The sequence below is a fragment of the Andrographis paniculata genome, unplaced genomic scaffold, assembly GCF_009805555.1.
Source record: "Andrographis paniculata isolate CXL003 unplaced genomic scaffold, ASM980555v1 Contig66END, whole genome shotgun sequence".
Classification (NCBI taxonomy): domain Eukaryota; kingdom Viridiplantae; phylum Streptophyta; class Magnoliopsida; order Lamiales; family Acanthaceae; genus Andrographis; species Andrographis paniculata.
In genome coordinates, this window is record NW_026137602.1 from 4,444,807 (window position 1) to 4,465,625 (window position 20,819).

The 20,819-nt window shown below is 32.3% G+C and overlaps 3 protein-coding genes across 8 annotated transcripts; 1 reads left to right on the top strand and 2 right to left on the bottom strand.

Annotated features, from left to right (window-relative positions):
* The first annotated feature begins 211 nt into the window (after nucleotides 1–211).
* Nucleotides 212–3,083, top strand: LOC127263107 (histidine-containing phosphotransfer protein 4-like). Its single transcript, XM_051292064.1, has 6 exons — nucleotides 212–362; nucleotides 1,841–1,971; nucleotides 2,307–2,375; nucleotides 2,612–2,683; nucleotides 2,822–2,894; nucleotides 2,996–3,083. Exons 1-6 carry the CDS (start codon nucleotides 318–320, stop codon nucleotides 3,041–3,043), a joined length of 438 nt encoding a protein of 145 aa, XP_051148021.1. The 5' UTR covers nucleotides 212–317; the 3' UTR covers nucleotides 3,044–3,083.
* A 982-nt stretch (nucleotides 3,084–4,065) lies between these two features.
* On the bottom strand, nucleotides 4,066–9,127 carry LOC127263055 (uncharacterized). 2 transcript variants are annotated; one of them, XM_051291990.1, is made up of 13 exons: nucleotides 8,759–9,127; nucleotides 7,741–8,571; nucleotides 7,192–7,292; nucleotides 6,939–7,041; nucleotides 6,677–6,754; nucleotides 6,485–6,577; nucleotides 6,168–6,251; nucleotides 5,745–5,843; nucleotides 5,521–5,583; nucleotides 5,164–5,194; nucleotides 4,879–4,925; nucleotides 4,704–4,762; nucleotides 4,066–4,549 (listed from the first exon to the last, which is right to left on the bottom strand). In XM_051291990.1, the coding sequence occupies exons 1-13, from the start codon at nucleotides 8,804–8,806 to the stop codon at nucleotides 4,318–4,320; spliced, it is 1,869 nt and encodes a 622-aa protein (XP_051147947.1). In that variant the 5' UTR covers nucleotides 8,807–9,127; the 3' UTR covers nucleotides 4,066–4,317. The 2 variants fall into 2 exon arrangements, with proteins under 2 accessions (XP_051147947.1, XP_051147946.1); XM_051291989.1 differs by having other exon boundaries at nucleotides 6,939–7,053; nucleotides 8,759–9,126.
* Nucleotides 9,128–10,036: 909 nt separating this feature from the next.
* LOC127263046 (MMS19 nucleotide excision repair protein homolog) lies at nucleotides 10,037–20,554 on the bottom strand. Of its 5 annotated transcripts, none has more exons than XM_051291973.1 (20): nucleotides 20,433–20,554; nucleotides 20,056–20,118; nucleotides 19,885–19,939; nucleotides 19,060–19,157; nucleotides 18,109–18,279; nucleotides 17,955–18,014; nucleotides 16,938–17,126; nucleotides 16,787–16,837; nucleotides 16,251–16,337; nucleotides 15,449–16,160; nucleotides 14,735–15,114; nucleotides 14,308–14,381; nucleotides 13,174–13,285; nucleotides 12,196–13,076; nucleotides 11,921–11,996; nucleotides 11,734–11,845; nucleotides 11,187–11,263; nucleotides 10,815–10,895; nucleotides 10,398–10,477; nucleotides 10,037–10,308 (listed from the first exon to the last, which is right to left on the bottom strand). In XM_051291973.1, exons 1-20 carry the CDS (start codon nucleotides 20,502–20,504, stop codon nucleotides 10,293–10,295), a joined length of 3,447 nt encoding a protein of 1,148 aa, XP_051147930.1. In that variant the 5' UTR covers nucleotides 20,505–20,554; the 3' UTR covers nucleotides 10,037–10,292. The 5 variants fall into 5 exon arrangements, 4 of the variants coding, with proteins under 4 accessions (XP_051147930.1, XP_051147932.1, XP_051147931.1 ...); XM_051291974.1 differs by having other exon boundaries at nucleotides 10,038–10,308; nucleotides 18,109–18,267; XM_051291975.1 differs by lacking the exons at nucleotides 19,060–19,157; nucleotides 19,885–19,939; nucleotides 20,056–20,118; nucleotides 20,433–20,554 and adding an exon at nucleotides 18,839–18,866 and having other exon boundaries at nucleotides 18,109–18,263.
* Nucleotides 20,555–20,819: the final 265 nt, after the last annotated feature.

A 20,819-nucleotide genomic window follows, 5' to 3' on the forward strand; every position in this document is an offset into this window, starting at 1 on the left:
TTTCTTGTAGTATATATATATATATATATATGAGATTATATATTAATTGAGATCGATCGAATTGGTAAGCAGGAGAGAGAGACACGTATTGGTTTTATATATATATATATATATATATAATTTGCATCTCAATAATTGTTTCTTTTTTCACTGTTTAAAGATTCAAAGAATTCATGCACCTCTTTCTCTCTCTCTCTCTCTATATCTCTCTCTCTATATCTATATATACTCCAGACATACACCTCTCTACCAAAGATCAAATTAGCTCTTAATTTTGCTTTCTACATTCTTTGATCTTCACGAAAAAAATCAAGAAAATGCAGAGGCAACTAGCAACAATGAAGCAGTCATTTTTTAATCAGGTACACACACAGTAACGGATCTACATTGGGGCTTGGGGTCAACTGACCCTCCAAGCCCTCTCCAAATTTTTTTTAAGTATAATTTTTTTAATTTTTTATTTAATAATTAAATTTGCCCCTTCAATTTGGGATTAATACTCTACATAAACTTCCATATTATTATTATTTTAATTTTTAATAATATATAATATTTTTATTTATAAATATATTATATAAAAAATAAAATATTTTATCTTAAATATTGTTTTCGTTCATTTTTTTTCCTCTTTACAACCACATTATAGTGTTAATAAAAATTGAAAAAATTAAGATGACATCAAGTTAGTATAAATGAATTGACGAGAAAATCTTTATATTATTTTTTGTACACAGAAACAACCGTTCAAATAAAAAATAGGCTTGAAATAAGTTGAAACTAAAAGTAAACGGTAAAAAAATGAACAAATAAACATAACAATTTTACCCACGAAGCTGCAAAGCTGGTTCCGACACTGGGTACATACATACGATCTTAATATTTGATTTTGTATTTTACAAAACATGGTAGCATCAAATATTATTTATATACAAAAACTCATATTAAATCTTTTCAATCCAAACTAAAAAATATATATATATATATATATATACTTAGTTTTTAAAAATAAATACATGAAATATTTTATTATGTCCTTATATATTTATATATATTATATTAGCCAAAGTATTGCTTGTTTTTGCACATAAAATCATGACAAAATGTGGTTATGACCATATTTTTATGCAATAAAATTCATAACCTCTTCATCTCAGTATATATTTGTAATAACTTCTAATTTGGGACTTGTAAAAATATTTGTAATTTTTCTTCATTTATACTAAAATTTTCATCTCTTATGCATTATAATTAAATACAATTTATAAAATTACTTCAAATAAAAAAATCAGAGTAATACCTAGCTAAAAAGTTGTCCAAATTAAAACTTAATTATAATTTTAATGATATAAAATATTTTAGATATGTATGCTAAATTGCATATATATATATATATATATAATTTACCAAATATTATATACATGCACATAGTACTTAGCAAGTAATTTAGAGCTTTCGATTTTGTATCCAGGACTGTTACACATTATAATGATTTGAGCTTGAATTCAAATATATATAATATTAATTTGAATAGGCTCAAAATTCATAATGTAATAAATAAATATTACATGCTCTCAAAATTTGTTTTATGTAATTAATTAATCAAATTAAATTAAGCAATGAGATACTGATCAACTTGATTCAAATAACAAATATAACATAGCATGCATCTATTTAATTTTCATGTACATATGCATACATAAATATAATGGTTTAATTATGATATATATATATATATATGTGTGTATGCATTATCTTAATTTCCAAACATAATTATATAATATGTCTACTTAGAATGAAATTAATAAATATAATTTTATGTGGCTAAATTAATTTATATTAGGGATATTTGGACGAGCAATTTGTTCAGCTGGAAGAGCTGCAGGATGATTCTAACCCTAATTTTGTCGAAGAAGTTGTCGCATCGTATTATCGCGAATCGGCCCGGTTCCTCGTCAGCATCGAACAAGCCTTGTGAGTTCTTCAATTAAATATATATATTTATATCAATGAAATTCAGTACTAAATAACACAATATATGCTAACAAACACAGAGATTAATTACTACATAAAAGCATATAGTTTATTTATATTAATATAATATAATATATAAATACAACATAAGAACCAAAAATACATAATATACTTTTATAGAATATACGATAATATCTATTCTTTTTTCAAAGAATATGTGTTATTTGTATATTTTATTTGTGTTAATTATCTGCACTCTTGATTAGTGCTAGTCAAGGAAATCATATATTATTATTATTATTATTGATGGACTGATTTTTATTAATTCTTTTTAGGGATAAAAACCCTCTTGATTATTGTAAATTGGATAGCTTCATGCACCATTTCACAAGCAGCACTTCAAGGTATATTCAACATTTTTACTCTTACTAAATATTACATCAAAAAAATTAAATTAATACATTTTATTATTTAAACTTTGCGATTTTCCAAAAAAAGAAATATATTTTTTCTTCTCGCAGAACATCCTATCAAATACTATTTTAATATCAAAACTAAACTAAAATTTTCTAAATTCAACCAAAAGAAACACACCCGTAATCTTAGTAATTATTGATTTTGAGTTAATTAACGTGTGCAGCATTGGAGCCAAAAGGGTGAAAGCTGAATGCACTCTATTCCGAGAGTATTGCAGAGCAAGAAATTGTGAAGGGTCTCTCTCTCTCTCTCTCTCTCTCTCTCTATATATATATATATATATATTCATAATATCTCAAACTACAAAAGCAATATAATGCAACCCTGAGGCTGAGGATATAGATTTATATATGTATATATATATATGGTACAGATGCAAGAGAAGTTTTCGACAGCTCAAGAAAGAATATTCCTCTCTCAAGAACAAGCTTGAAGCCTATTTTCAGGTTAATTTCATTCTCTCTCTCTCTCTCTCTCTCTATATATATATATATATATAGACATATGATGATGATTTTGATTATTTGCAATGAATGTAAATTTGCAGTATGTAAGACAAGTAGGGCCCGGAGAGAAGGCATGTCGCCCAAAATAAAATTAATTAATTAATTATACATGCAATTGTATTCTTGCACCTTTTATTATTATTATTGTTTTTGTGTTGTGATCGATGTGGTTGTTATCTTTGTTTCTCTAAATCAATGCAAGTAATGTAATTTGGAGGTTATACATGAAATTTTGTAACCATCACTCTACAAGTAATATATATATATATATATATGTGTGTGTGTGTGTTTTCAACCAAATTAAAATAAAGTGATAGCAGCAAATTAACAATGCAATAACCATTTTGAATTAATTTGTAATAGATAAAATCATTGGACAAAAAGTTAATTAAGGGTTAGACTTTTTAATTTTTTTATTTACATTTAAAAATTAATCTCTATCAATAGACCTGCTAAAGCCCCCTACATATTAATTGAAATGTATAACTGCTTAGGTATATATATATATATATATATGTATTTTTTCTTTTACTTAAATTATTTTATGTGTATATATATATGGCAGCTGCTGGATTTGCTGACATCACATTGTATTTCGAGAATCAATATATAATTTCGATTAATATAATACAAATACAACATACGATATAATTATATATAACATATTCTACCACTAATTAATTTTTGTACAAAAAATATATTTATATAATGCAACTATAAATATAAATGGTACAATACATAATTTTATACAGCACATTGTTATATAGAGGCTATGGATTCAAGTCAGTATATAATGTACTATATATAAATACATACTGGTCACCTACAATGACAGTTTTTAAATCAGGAAGGGCAAAATATTATAATTTATTTAATATTTAACTAATTAATTTAAATTAAAAAAAAATAACATATTACATATAAATTTGGATTGTTTGGGGGAAGGGGAGAGGAAATATATAAAAATTAATATTTTTAACACTAAAAAAGTCATAAAAAAAAAAATTGGATTTGGATGGCAATTACTCCCAAGTTCTAGTGTAGTTTCATCATATGCTATGCTGATCCGACTAAGTCAACATAATATACTATGTTAAGAAATAACTCTACGTGACTTTCAATTATAGCGAATTAAAATTAACAATAAATTAGTGTTGGTAGCTTGTTGTGTATGCATAATATACATATCTTGCAAACTTTACCAGAAGGAAAGTAGAACATGTACTAAACAAAATTAGTTTTTTTTTAAATAAAATAAAATAAAATAAAAAATCCTCCAAGAATATATATATATATATATATATATATAACAATGAAACATATATACATATAGAGATACTTACATTGTGTCAAAAGCTTCATCCTAAGCTTCAGATACTTTGACATTGTCACTGCCAGAAGCCATTTGAGAAGATGGATCTTGTGGATCTTCACCATCAGATGGCTGAGATTCATGTTTTGCAGCTGCCTGCAACACCCTGCTTTGGACATCCAACGACGATGGAGACATCGGCAATCCATTAATGTTCGTTTCTAACTTCCCGGCTACCCACGAAATCGCCTCGCCTCCAAGTTTTACCGGAGATAGCAGCAGCCTGAGGAACGCAAGGGCGATTTTGCAAACAGCTATTAATAATCTTCGATTATCAAGCTACATTACATGAATTTTCCAATCTAGTATTGTATAAGAACGCGAAAGATTTTGAAGTTGAGATGGATTTGTGAACATTTATTTCTGTATATATGTACCTCACATCCTGCGTAAAGTCGCCTGAATCTTGGTAAGAAGCAACTCGCCGGAACACAGTCTGGTAATAATCGAAAATGAGATATGTGAAATTAAATTGGAGTGTAAGGAGAACATCGATGAAGTCACTTGAAAGGTATCGATTTTTTAAAACATAGTTAAGAGGCTAAATCTCACCTGTCCAATGCCGATAATGCCAATGAATTGCAGAGTTCTTTCCCATTCTGCAGAAATGAAGAATAAATGGTTTCAATAATCTTTCACATTCAAAGCTTGACAATATTGAGAACCACGACAATACTTGCCGTGATTTCTTGCATTGCTAACACACTCGAATTTCATAGTTTGTATGGTTATATTGATTAGTCAAGGGTTGTTCTAAAAGATTTCCGCAAACAAACAACTGTTATTCTTGTGGCTGATATATGCAAAAGATTAAATAAAATAAAATTCGGTATATACCTATCGCCGAATAAGCTGCAACAGCTACAACCTGTCCATTGCAAACACATGAAATAGCTTATTTCTTCCCATAAATTTGAGATGATATATTGACAATGCCATTCCAGGCAGATGCCGGCAGCTTTTGCTATCAATAAACCAGAGTTTCGGAATAGATTTTCTTGAAAATAGATACCAAACTCCGTAGATAACAAAAAAAAGATATACTCACAATTTGGTACTACTCTACCATATGAAATATCTTGATTCAAATTTTTGTTTTTACTTTTTTTCGATCTTCAATCACTGTCTTGAAGTGGAGTATGCGCAAAAAGTTCCCGGTTTAAAAAAAACCGATGTAGTAGAATAGAGACTTACCAGTCCAAACCCAAGAAGTTTCAATGGTGTTGGATTAATTTCCTCCAAGATTGCTTCAGCTTCCTATAAATAAGATCGAAGATTCACGTTAGTGGATTATAATTTCCCCTCAAAAAAGTTTGTAACAGTTCGGAGAACTCCATCACTCAATGCTCTGTGAGTTAAAAATATCTTACTTTATTTTCACCAAGCCTTACTAGTAAAGAAATTCTGATGAAAGTTACCTCATTGAGTACTGTAAACGCTGTCTCAGGCTTTAATGCTTTAACACGAATGCCTTCATTCACCCAAGAACGAAAGCCGCCTTGGACTAGATACGGTCTCTATCATATAGAAAAGCACACACATCGTCAAATAAATTACGAAGTATACAAATATAGGACTGAAAAAATACTAAACATGATTACGGATATATCTATGTTGGATGAGGTAATTTGTTTAAGTAAAATATAATATGATTACGGATCTATCTATGCTGGCTCAAGTAGAATCATTTTACGAAGGTTCTAGGACGATAATCTGTTGGGGTGACGAAAAGGATTAAGGGAAATGAGTAACTTTTAAAAAAGACAGATTAATAAGTTGCATGTTTTAATTTGTTGTCGGTATAAAGTATGATTCAATCAGTTTATCTCAATCTTACTTGCCTTTATTCCAAGCTTGCTCAGTGTCCTTGCAACGCCCTTCGAACGAGATCCATCGGCATCCATAACTACAACCTTGCTCCTCTTCTATAGACATGAAATTGATTCGAATTATCAAAACTTATCATTGAAAGCTTTATGCAATTAAAATATTGAATCGCCACAAAAGAGAGTTTTTCCATAGCACAAAAAACCACTTCCAAACAAATCACAAACTTCGGTCTGTTAATTTAGGTAGCAATTTCAGTTGAGTTATTTGCAGACAAATATATCAGTTGAGTTATGTGCAAGTTAAGAAGGGCAAGGAATTGTTTTCGTACTTCGACAATTTTAAGGTTGCGAATAACAATAGCAAGCAAAGAGTCCTCAATGTCTCTCCCCCCTTTCAGCAGCCTTTTAACAGATCCATCAATCTGTAAATTCATGTGCCATGAGAAAAAGATATTAAAATTTTTCTAACATTTACAATGGATTCTTATCTTCAAGCTAAAATTTTAAAAGAGATTACAGACCTCGGGGAGTGTTACACTGGCATATCGAGAGCGAGCTGCCCTTCGAAGGTCAGGAATGCCATCTTTTTCCCTGAGATTCTTTACACACACAGATGCAGCCATGAAAAGTTAGTAAAGCTATTTTAACAAAAAATGAGCTCAGTCAAAGGACAACATCAACATAAAGATTGTCGCATCAATACAAGTAAAAATGTATAAGATCAATCGATATCAGTAATGTTTATATGGTAAATCAAGAGTAACATAAGGTACAACATCTTGCCTCAGGCCGTATGTCGATGAGTGCAACTTTCTCTTTTCCACGTAGCAGCTCAAAAGTTAACTTCGGTGATAAGTCTCCGGCATATCCACTGTATCTTAACACCCTATAAGAACCCCTGCACAAATCTGATGAGAAATGTAACTACATTTATCAAAATAGGGGAGAATAGCGAAGGCCAATATTAATGTTCACAATGTAAGTTGAAAAGTGAAAAATCACTTCGAAAAAATGCTGTCGCTCAGGAAACTTATACCACAAAGTAGCTGTCGCTCCAACGAAAAGGGCAAGTGGAATAAGTGGATCATTAGGGTCCAAACCAAGGCTTTTCTCGAAACCTTCCACCACCACGTAAACCTTTGGGAAACAATGTAGAGTTAAATAACTAAAACCCGTCTTCTGAAGAAACCGATAATATCAATATAATGACCAATTCTATGTTGGAGCGACAAATAAATAGTCTCCGGAAGCTCAAACATTTTCTACTCAGTATGTAAATTAGGGTGTGTATGTTTCAAAGATTTTGAGGAATTTCCGCTATTCATACAAATTTGTTTCCCCAAAAATATCAAATCAAACATTTACTTTTTTTTATTTTTTATACTATACTAAACATCAATCTTACATTCAAAACATTTCATCTATACTTATTTATATTACATCATATAACTATTCCAATTCAAATTTTTTACTATTCAAATTCCAACTCAAAATCCAAACCCTCAAACAAACACACCTTAAAAATGCATCATTGAACATGATTCACCCATTTTTTCATCCTTTCGAACTAAAAAATCACAGGTACCTGTTGAAGAGCTGCCCCAGCAGGATTCAGTACTCTCAGAATACTTTCTTCGGATAATTTAAGAGCGTCACGGAAATCAGGGGGCAAAAACTCTTTAGCTGAACCATAAGCATATCCAACAGTTTTCGCCCCCTCTATCAGAGAGTTCTCAATGACAACTGTCGTGTTTCTTAACACATCAAGTGCTGCACTTCCTGCTTTTCCAGATACATCCTTCGCCCCGCCAGCTAATCCAGTGAGCTTATTATTAGCTGATTCACCGGACTTATTAGCAAAGGAGACGACATCATTTATGATGCTATCAACTGCTTCTTTAGCATCTGTAAAAGTAGTTGTGACTGACGAGGTGACGGTATCAACAAAGTTGTTCAGAAAATCCTCGCCTCCCTTAATTGTTTCGGTAACAGACTGATTCACTTTGGACACAACATCAGCAACGGTTACTTCCTGACCAGAAGATGAATTAACATCAATGTTTGACGACACTGGAGGAGAATCAACTTGTACACTCTCGACAGTTTCCATTGTATCACTCACAAAGCCCAATAGCTGATCATCTCCCGCCGAATTGCTTGAGCTATCTATATACATGATTGGTCCTAAATGTTTCAGGTTTCCTAAACCATTTGGATATGTCAACTGATTGATTGTGTCCATCGAACCATCGACATAGTTAGTGTACAAAGATGAAGCAGGTTGCGTCTTAATCGAAACTTGATCGATATGGGACCGGTTCAAGATATTTAAAACTGATTTCTCAGCATTATTACTGCTGAAATCAGATAAGTTCAAGTTATGAGATACAGATTTCAATCCTCCATTGATAGGAACCTGCAAAATAGTTTTTTCACTAAGCTATATCGACAATTTGGGATAATTTTCGATTTGTCTAAATAATGAAATCATAGGCCAGATACATAATAGATTCAACTTATAACAAAGATATCAAATCCAACATTCCCAAATTCAGTAATCCATTAATAAACGAAGAAATTCAAAATTGTGATACTGCACTGACCTTTGCATAACAAGAGCAGGTGGCGGTTGCTGAGCAAACGGACAACATTTTCGATCAAAACGGTTAAAATTCAAGCACTCCTAACCCTCGTTTTTCAATTCATTACACGTTTCTGCGTAAAATAAGCGCATAAACGTCGGAGCATTGGTAGAAACCAAGGTATATGAACACAGCCACAATCGGTAGGTAAAATAAAAGTCGCCAATCAAATTCTTGAGACGGGTTTCAACATGTTGTGACTGAATAAAGTTTGGGGGGTTTTATATATGGAGAAAATCAAAGAAATAGGCGTCAAATCAAAGGGAGGGGATTGAGAAGAAACGTGTGGCTGATTTGATGAGAGCTTCAGCAGACGATATCTGATTAGCCATTAACTGCCTCTCGTTTCCTCTTCTGGGGATATATATACATATACATACACGCACTGTGGACCTGTTTATCAAAATTATATTTATTTTTTCGTTTGTTTATACAAAAATTAATAAGAACTATCCACCTTAAGTATTCATATCATAATTATTTTAAAAAAATACTCAATATTTTAATATAAATACAAAATATGTAAAGACTAAATAGACATATTAAATGAAATTTATTAAAAAAATCAATAATAATAATAATAATAATAAATTAATTCTAATTTCTTAAAATAAAATTATACTAGTAGATAAAAATTACTTTTATGAAATGAATCATGTGTAAATTTAATGGACTGTTTAAATAGTTTTAAAAAGTAAGTTAAAGTATAACTAAAGATAATTTAAAAAAATATGAATAATTTTATTATAAAGTGAGACTATCATTACTAAATAATAAGAAAGGACAACTCTATTGAGACGGTGAGTATTAGTTATTGTTTATTTAGGGTGTGTTTGTTTGAAGAATTTTGGTAGATTTCTACTATTCATTCAATTTTTTTCCCCCCAAAAACATCAAATCAAACACCTATTTTTCATTTTTTATATTATACTAAAAATTAATTTTACATTCAAAACATCACATCAAACCCTATTTATATCACATCATACAACTATTCAAATTCAAAATTTTTACTATTCAAATCCCAACTCAAAATCCAAACCCCCAAATAATAACACCCTTAGTGTTTCTTCCCGAATAAATTGTCAACTATAGATACTCTAAAAGTAAATAGGGTATAATAAAAATAATTATAAATTTAAATAACTAAATAATTTAATCAAAAAATTATAAATTATAAATTATAAAATTTAAAATAAAATTAAAATGTAAATTATACTTTCGAATAAAAAATAACAAATTATATAAAAATTGCGAAAATAAAAATATAGAGAATTTATGTTGGACGGAGGGAGTATATTCATAGACACTAAAATATCAAGACAAGGATATTATTTCAAGGTCTGGACATCATCTTCCACCAACATATTAACATTAAAATTAAAATTTACAAAAATTCTGCACAAAGTTAGTGTGAAGATGGACTTTCAAGGCACAGGACAATGGCTCCATATATAACTTATGATGGGCAAATGATTCTTTGGAATTGAAACATTTATGCAATTGAATCCCTGAAATTGAGCAAAGAAGAAACATTAATACATGATATGATCATCTTTAATTCCAATATCTTGAAATGATGAGTTCTGTGGAACTGTACCAAGCTCGTCGGCATTTACAGGCCTCGCAACGAACACTTCGCCTAGGATCATCAAGTGCCCTCGATGCGGCGAGCAATACCTAAAATCACATGAAAATTTTATACGAATGCCGTACAAAACATTCGACATTCAGGGAGCATCGATTGTAAATTTATAATTAGATTATATGCATGAAAAAGATAGCTTGTATGGACATTTAGTCTTTGAGGGTGTGTTTGTTTGTGAGCTTGGGATTTTGGGCTTAGATTTTTTAATAATAAAAAGTTGAATTTGGATAGTTATATGATATAATATTTTTGGAAGGAAAAATGAATATGAGTAAAAATCTGTGGCAAAATCCACAAAAGAACACGAATGTTACGATATATTGGGAATCGGAATTAAAGATATTGTGCATTTCTAAAGAATATCCATACCTGTTTTTTCAAGGGGTAAATTCTGGAATGGGGAAGTTCGGACATAGCAACAAGGCACTGTAATGCTGTCTCTCGAACAGCCTGAACAAAGGATTAATTTGCTTAAATGAAATCGGGAATATTGAATCAAATAATAAAGGCATATCGATGCAAACACTTAAGCATAGTCCTAGAATGGATAAAAGTTCATTCAACGACCAATTTAACCATTTAAAACTAGCTTTGGCTTTTTCCTTTTTCTGTTCTTTTTTAATCATATTGCATGTATTAAAAGTCCTGTATGGTTCTTCCACATAATTGTAAAATTTAGATCCCCGAGATCATAAACCCAAAAGATATTTTTGAGTGTACTACAAGAGTGGCTATACATACCATCTTATGCGAATAGGTTGTTAGTTCAATAAGTTGGTTAGCAATACCAGGGGCATTTTCTACGGCAGCTTCACGTCCTGCAGCACGATTGGGATTAGAGCAGTACCAGAGAAAACAGTTTGGCCAAAATATTAACATCCTGACAGAATAACAGCCCCATGAATGTTTTTATTACTCTCAGAAAATTGATCCATCTATCATTGTTCCCATTATTTAATTGGAAACTAGATCCTAATTTATCAATCATCTCAGTTAAAATAATGTGATTGATTGTGTCAAGAAAGCACTAACTTCAGACATTCAACAGCTTCAATGCAAATTGCATGCCTTCCATAAATACGCAGTTTCTGTCCCTTGCTACACTAAACCTAAAGAAAACTGACAAAGAGACCCCATCTTATGTTGTCACTGCCAGCTAACTCACATTTAGTTGCTCCCCAAAAGACTAATAATGTGTTTGAAGTTCATACAGAACAAAATCGACCTAATCTTGTTCAAGAAAAAAAAGTATACTACCGGAGAAAATAAAGCTAGACTCATCTCTTACCAATTTTCTCCACCAATATAGCAGATACAATGAGTAAAATACTGTAGATGATCTCCTTCACCGATGCATCATCCTTCAGTTGCGACAAGCAACCAAGTAATGCAGGGACAAGCTGCAAGAAAAGAATGGATGTCAAAAGCATGCATCAAAGTATGCTTTACATGATACACTGTAGTCTTTATCTAACCTTTTTTGCTTCTCCAAGAATAGCAATCAGAGGTGTCTCAATCACAACATGTGCAAGGGCTCTATATAGCATAGATCTGAAAAATGGACAAAGAACTAATGACTCGAACATCCTTGATGTTCATAGAAATTTGTTGAACATAATCCACAGGCATGGTTTATACAGGGATGTTAATCATAAAATGTTGGAACATTATATAGGATGATTGAGACTTTGTGCACATAAGAATCACAACGAAATTAGTTTGACAAATTGAGATTCGATGTGATAGTTACCTAATCAATGATGATTTAGTGTTAACCACTAAAGATAACAAAATTGGTTTGATAGTGCAGAAGAAGTGTTGTTTGTAGAGCGGCTTCATATGGGCATGGTATGTTCGATTCAAACATTCTAGAGAGTCACTCATGATGACTCGAAATGCATCCCCTGCACACTGCATCAGCTGATGCACATCTTTCTCATCATAAACATTGATCTCATTCTCAAACTGTTTTGAGACCTCAGATTCATGATTGAACATCACAAAACCTAGCAAAGTCATTGTTATATCTTTTAGCCTTTCATGACCTCTCATAAGTAACCCTTTACCAATCCATGCTAGTCCAATAATATAGTTCGTCAATGAATGGACTGTTGCAGTCTTCAATCTTAAACAACTGAGATTAATCCCACTGTAATCATTACCCGGAGGAACACTGTTACAGGAAGTCCCTGAGTAAATATGAAAAATCATGTCCAATGCCTCATTCAGATCAAGAATTTCAGATGTATTCATTTCCATGGTTCCCGAGGGTAACTTGTTGACCAAAGAACCCAAAGCATGAGCTGAAGGTATATGGCCATCCAGGAGGCTTGTTATGAATATCTGTAGAATCATTTTTCCCTTCGGTATACTTGTTTGAGGGCGGAGAGCAATAACAACGGAAGCAAATAATGAAGTGACCCATTCACTTGTTACAAGAGGATTGCCGCTGGGGGTTTGGTGTGACGATTCCTCTTTTAGAATACAACAGCCAGAACTGGATCTCTTCAACCCAATACTAGAACCAGAAGAAATTACACCTAAAGCCTTTTTTATTATCATCTCCTGGCTTCTCTCTGAACAACTAGCAACAGCATTCTTCATTGCATTCATTGTAGCAACAAGAAGATCCTGATAACATCAACCCCTAGCATTAGAGAAATTAACTTCATCATAACTAATTGTATTGCAGAAAGGATGGAAATCAACAACTATTTGGCTGACGTACACTGCTGATTTTAAGTGGAGTGTGGGACATTGACATAACGTTTTCAATTTTGTCCCAGATGTTAAGAGCAAATTTCCGTGGAATTTCCTCCAAACCTCCAACCTCAATAAACCTGTGATCATGTCAACAAATACCATAATTGATCAGGTAAGAATAAAATCAGACCTCAATTTACAGTTAAATCAAGATAGTCAAACAAGCCAAACACTTGAGAAAAATGGCATGAGATTGCAATAACCAAACCGATATAATGAATTGTGTTCCAGCAAGCATAACTATATCTCATTTAATAATTTGGAAATTACTTGCGTCAAAATACTATAGGTTCTAATGGTTCTACAATGATTGCATTGAATGAGGCCCATAAATCAGTCGCAACACTAGGTGATTACCTAATAATGTCATTGATGCTATAAATAAATAAAATAAAATAAAGGGTTCTGTTTAGAATCATAACCTAAGTTCAAACTTGATGTGAACCAAAACATACTGCTTGAAGGCAAACAAAATCATAAACTCATAATAATAGCAACATTGTTTATAAGTGAAACAAAATAGATCAAATGTGTTGCAAAAAGAATCAATATACTTCAAAGCAAAGAAAGAATAACGATAGCAATCCCAATTCCACTTTTTTACAGATATACCACAAACTTAGTTGACTAGTGACAACCAAGGATATTGACATATAATTGATAGTGTAGCATAATTATAAAGAGGACTATTGTTAGTGCGTTCTGTGAACATTAATTTATATTGACCAGTCAAGCCAAATAAAGTATAATATTGTGGAAAGTAAGACCAGCTCACAAGGAGGTGAATTCTAATAGGTTTACCAAACTTCTGATCAGAAATTATTTAAATACATCTCACTCGTCCAACATATGCAGAGAGCAGGTGATCTAAGCATGCACATTCATTTATATTAGCCAACATCGCAAGCAAACAAAACAACAAGAAGTTTTAATGCATAAAATTCAGGTAAAAGAGCTTCAACTAATTGAGAAAATTTTTGAAAAGATAGCAGAAACTTGATGCTGATAACTTTTTCTGATAACATGCTTAACTAAACCTCAGAAATTAAAAAGAAATACACTGTAATGATGGGATGGAATATGGCACAACATTGCTTACCACGGAATCACCTTTTGGGAATAAGTATCAAGAAGCTTGGCAGTTAGTTCAACAGTCACCTGGTTCTCATCAAGCTGCATTGTTGTAGGGATTCAATTAGTATAATAGGTAATTAGGAAACAAAGATAATTTCATAAAGACAATTTAAGATTTAAAATATATAGGGAGGGACGAAGGGAAGAAGAACAATTTCTAAACCCTGAAATATAGTGTCAATTCCCCTAAGCTAAATGACAATGCCAGCTATATTTTATTCAGAAGTGATATAATTGTCGAAGAATATGCTATAATATCTATCACATTCAAGCAAAATTTTGATGTAATTCAACTTCTTATACTTCCACATTCCTCTGCAAGGACAACAATAACTGTAAAATTATAACAATAAATTCCTGTAAATTGGCTGGATTAAAACAAGAACACATACTAGAGCTGCAGAAATATTTGTATATATAGATTGCTCGAGGCCACAGGCAACTCTCAGCATAAAATCCTTGTTTGTCATTCCAATTTCGAAAGCTGATTGCAATTTGAGAGATATAGGTATAGCCAAATCGTAGGAAGACATCAAGGATACAATCTTTTCCACAACCACCACTTGAAAGCTGGCAACTTTTTCATGATCTGGATACTTATCAATGAAGAAACCAATCTCTACTAATGCCTTCAGCGACAATTTCCACAGGGCTATCTGATTGCCATTAGAAGCAACAATTGACACAAGCTCTAACAGAATATTGTCATACAATGCTTTGGGTACAGGGAGGAAGCTTCCTGGAAATGTGGCCAGAATTTGCAAGCCCTTAACTGCAGTTACCCACAACAATATACAAGTGAAATCAAGTTAAATTGGGTGAAATTAACTTGACATTAATAACCAAGAACATACTGTTTTTGCATGTTTTGAATTTCTAATCAGAGATTAGATAGGAATACACAAATTAAACCTAAAACTAAAATGGACAAATAAAACAAAGAACTTCTATCCCAACCATTCAGAAAAGAAAAAGGGAAAAGAATTTTCCGATCAAAAAATAAATAAATAAATAAAAAGAAAAAGAAAGGCAATAGATAGATATACAGGATAAGTATATATCATCCCATAAGGCAAATAAGTGCACAATTCAAAGAAATTGCTAACCTCCATAGAAAAGATACCCATTCTTCTCATTATCTGCAATATCTGATCTTAAGAGGGAAATGAAGACCTTCATCAGTAATTTCAAAATGCAGGTAACCATGGAATAGCATATCTGATGAGAAAATTCTGGGTGTGATGTGCAATTGTCAAGGGACACACTCAAGCATCTGCAGGCTGCAAGAAGCTCCACACAGAGATAAAGCGCACCAAAGTTGGGTTTGTCCGGACAAAATGAATTCTCATCCAGATGGTTATTCTCGAATTGCTGTGCAACTGAAAGGCCCAAACTATTCACAAGGAGTTGAAAGAAACTCTCAAAAACCTTATTGCATAGCAGAATAGAGGATTTAGCACAAGTGGACAGAATACGAGAGACTACATGTAATCTCTGTTTGTCTTGTAGAGAAATGCCACCAATGTCTTTATACTGATCTAATGAATTCATAAAAAGATCTATGTCTTTGTCACCTATAACTAAACTTATGAAATCAACACATTCCCGACTAACTTCTTGCAGCAATGCATAAGCCTGCATCATGATATCGCTGTCCTGAAAACCCATTCCGTCCGGCTCAGACTCTTGTGACAGAGTAGAATGAGGGTTAATATATGTTACATCTTTTATGGAAGACCAAATGGCTCCAGCATGTTTTGCAATCCTCTCAGATCCATATTTTGTTATGCAAAAGCTAAGATACTTCAATGACTCTGCCTACATGCACATAATAGAGACCGTCAAGTGAACAAACAAAGAAATATCAGTTGAACAAATAAAATGAGAAAGAGAATATTAGCAACAAACCTTTGCCAATGGTAGAGACGAAGATAGTTTTTCTAGGAGCAATGGAATGGAAAACGGTTCAAAAAGAGGCGTAGCAGCAAATGCCATCTGAAAGACAATTGAAAGCAAGAATCGAAAAAAATTAACAACGTGGTAGTGATAAGACCATGGGAATTAAGATGATAATTATACATAAAACTACAGCAATGAAAATACAGTAATTTCAAATAGGGCCTCAAAAACCATAGTTCCATTCTTCATTTTCCTTCTGTATAATTTGCCTTTTGGGTTAACATGTTAATCTCATAGCAGTTAAATGTTAAAATTGCTCAAACCTAGGCAGAACCAATCTCAACTTCTACACCACAATAGCATATAGTCCATATTTAGTCTTTCATTGTATCTTGAATCTTAGTATCCCCCGTTCATGCAAGAACATTCAGACAGGGACTTTTGAAATTTTAGGAATAGGTGTGTTAAGAAAAAAAAAAAAAAACTAAAGTGCTATTTTTCTTATACATCTTTAGCCTTTATTTCACTGCAACTGTGCAACATACCATTAATGCCTTTGACAGCTCCTCTCTCTTCCCACTATCTTCACCTTTTGGCTGGACAAATAAGATTGAGTTAAAGATATCTGGTTGTCACGTTACAGATATAAAATCAAGTTAAAAAGAATGCAAGACAGAACAATTAAGGAGATCTCACATGTGTAAAATGGATAGGAAAGTATTGGCCCAAAATTTCAAACAGCTCCTCAGCATAATCTGCTAAAGGACCAGAATCCCCAGGATATACTCTAGCAACAGTTTCCACAATACGAAATACTAAAAGTAAGCATCGAGGATCTCGTTCCCCATCAATGGCTTCACAGATTCCATGCACAAGGTTATCCGCCTAATATTCAAAGAATTAAGGCAACTTTATGAACTTAGTTGATAAAGCAAACATACTTGCACTGATCAACAGAAACCTTAGAAGCAAATTCTGAGGTGTAATTGTGTTAAATTTATTTTTGAAAAAGGTACATGACAATTTATCAAACTCATAGCCACCAGGCGCATGCTTTAGTGAAGAACTTGAAAAGGCATCAATGAACATAAAGTATAAGGCAGCGAAAAAAAAAATAAACTAAGGGTGTGTTCGTTTGAAAGATTTTTGCAAAATCTTAATATTCATCCCATTTTTTTCCCCCAAAAACATCAAATCAAACACCTATTATTCATTTTTTATATTATACTAAAAATCAATTTTACATTCAAAGCATCACATCAACACCTATTAATATCACATTATACAACTATTCAAATTCAAAATTTTTACTATTCAAATCCCAACTCAAAATCCAAACCCCCAAACAAACACACCCTAAGTAAATGTCTATGGCCATATCACAGCCACAAGACCATTAGGAGGGCAATTAGATGTAGTGCTAGCATATATTTTTTACGACAATGCAATAGTCGCCAACCACTAAAGATATCAAATAAAAATAATTTTGATTATTTTCCACATTTAATTATAAGTTACAAAAGTGACAATTAACAGGAATAAATTAAGGAAATTGATACTATCTCCATCCCATTTCTTTTGCTTGATTATAAATTGTTTTTAAGGGGCTAAACGAAGAAAATTTTCGTGTAACTACAGAAATGTTGCAAAAGTTTTGGGATGTCCCAAATTAGAAATAGCAAAAGATTTGGGACGGATGGAGTATTAACTTACCAAATCTTGAATTGCACCAAAGTAACGATCTAATAAGCATTCCATCAGTTGAAAGCTTAGCTGCAAAATTTTGATACATGTTAACATAATAGTCCAATATGTTTAACACAAAATAAATAAATAAATAAATCATATGGACCAAAAAATCACAGACCTTCCTATCATAGTGTCCCAAGGACTGCACCTCTAGATGTTGGAGATATGACTGAGCAACAGCCTTTGCTTCACATTCATTTACCATTCCAACAATATTTTTTCTCCTCAACAATGCCAAGCAACCAACAATTGCTCCACGCAATGCTTTCCAATCTGCCTGATACACAAACTATTATCTCCCTTTATAATGATAGAACTGAAGCTAGCTCCAGAGTGGCACTTATAAATTCATACAAAAGGTGGAGATGATTGCATGATTTTCAAAAGCACTATCTTTTAAAAACAAGAAAAATGAATGAAAACGGTAGTTCAACAAACAGCCTCAGTCAGTGCGCGATAACTAATACCATTGCTAAGTGACAACAGGGTTACAAACACTCAGGGACTTAAGCATGTAAATCTTTGTACCAAAAGCCTAGAATATGGAAGTATTAGTTCGTGATCTCAGGAAACTCCAATCCAATGAGTAGCAACAGGAAAATTGCTTTACTAATAATCCTCAAAGTCATTTACTGATTTACCTGCATAAAATAAGGAAACAAAACTATAGCAAGAGGACATCGACGGATATTGAGAGGAATTGAGTTTAACCATGGCACTCATATGCTAAAATCATGTGTTGATATATTTCAAACAATCCTCATACATATATATATATATATGATCCCCCAGTTTATTCTAACTTCACTTAATTTCTTTGCTTAGAAACTAGCATAATGTATACTAACCTTGAATACACATTGAATCAAAAACATACACTCCATGTGAATAGTCACGTGAGATGGTGAAAGAACTAGAACATGCAAAGCAAACAACAAATCAAAAGTATCAAAACTAAAAGTCAAAACATACAGAGAAAGCTAAGAACCATCTGAGACAAAATAAGTTATACATATGACGAGCTAGATGTGCTAATTAATAAGTCTTTTTCATATCCTTGTTTACTCACCAGTTTTTCTGTAAAGAATCCTATAAGACTGTGTATTGTTGTGTCACTTAAGGGCTTGGAGGTTAGCTGTGCCACGACATCAGCAAGGAAAAGAATTCCTGAATGAAAACATGCATTATGTAAGTTTAAATGAAATCTGTAAGATAACACCACAAACCTTGAAGGAAAATATTAGAAGCAAAATACAGGGTGCCATCAGATACAACAACTGTGAAGGCTTTAAACCTTACACTGCCTAATTTTTACACAAATGCGTATTGTGTTGCTAATAGTTTGTTCATCGACAACTAATTCTACCTCAATACCATACACACCAAATTCATAAGTACTATAAAATGCTTTAGTGAATAAGCCTACTAGTACTTCCAACTACATTGTCCCACCAACACAAGACTCGAAAAAAAAAAAAATTTGTAGCCAATCAATAATTGTACCGAAAAAATTACCAAGGTAGCCTACACTAACTACACTATTTTTCAATAAGCTGAAGAGAGAGAGTGTACAGAAATCCAATCCAGTAGACTTTGTACCACAGCAAAATTTTAGAAATTTCTAATTAAAATTTCTTATTTTTCAATATTGATATATGAAAATTTGTTATTAGAGACTTGTCTCTCCAATCCACCATCATATTGATGGACTTTCTTAAAGTTTATTCATACCTGATGTTTTCTTCTTGGTGAACTTTAAACAGAAAGGTTATACCAATAGAAGTGTAATATTTCAATTGCAACTCCAGAAAACACCAAACCACTGATTTACACCAATAATATCGAGCATGGATGCAATAATTGGAAGTTCACAGAATTTGCACAGTCACGTTACCTCTAGAGCGGATAATATTGTCTGTCGTGGTCAAATACAGCTCCATTTCCCTAACCTGAGCATACGGAAACAATGTAAACTTGCAACTTCATGATTTCCAAACACATATTAAAGCATATATATATTATAGACAATCGTATCCATAGATTGTTGGACAAAGAGAGGACTCACAAGTACTTCTAGAGTCAACAAATCATTCTTTAACAGAGCAGCAACCGCATCCACACTAGCAACCTGCATTTCATAAACAGCACTAAACCAGTCTTTCTAACAGCACACAACAACTTATCATATTAAATCCCTAACTGAGCAAAACACTGAAAATTGACAGTTTGGATAAAACCAACAGCCGCATCCTGCCAAAATTACTATAAAACACAATCTACTGTACTTTTAACTTAAGTCCAACATAATGGCCCTTTCTATTAGCGAAAAAAAGGCAGATACTTGCGGAAAAACAGCCTCAAAAAAATAGCATATACTGCAGCAACAACCACACCAATCTTCAGAATCATACTGCCACCAATCGAAACGAGAAGTGAACATACCTGCTGGGACGGAGTGGCGGAGGAATTGACGTGCAGCTCGACGTGCTTTATCCAATGAATTGAATCGCCCATTGCGCGAGAATCCGCAGAGTTGAGAAGACGACGAGGGTTTAAGGGTTTTCTTTCGCCGGGATGATTTATTTATAGATATTTATAAATATATTTATAAATATATTTATAAAATTGTTAAATATAATTAAAAAATTAATAATAAAAATATTTTTATTAACATCTTAAAATCCTAATAATAAAAAATATTTATATAAATTTAAGTAGATAAAGAGAGTATTTTCTTTATAAATATTACTCACATAAATATACCAAAAAAAAGACAGTATTCTCCATTATGTAAAGATGGAACCAGCCAAAATAAACTCACTAAAATAT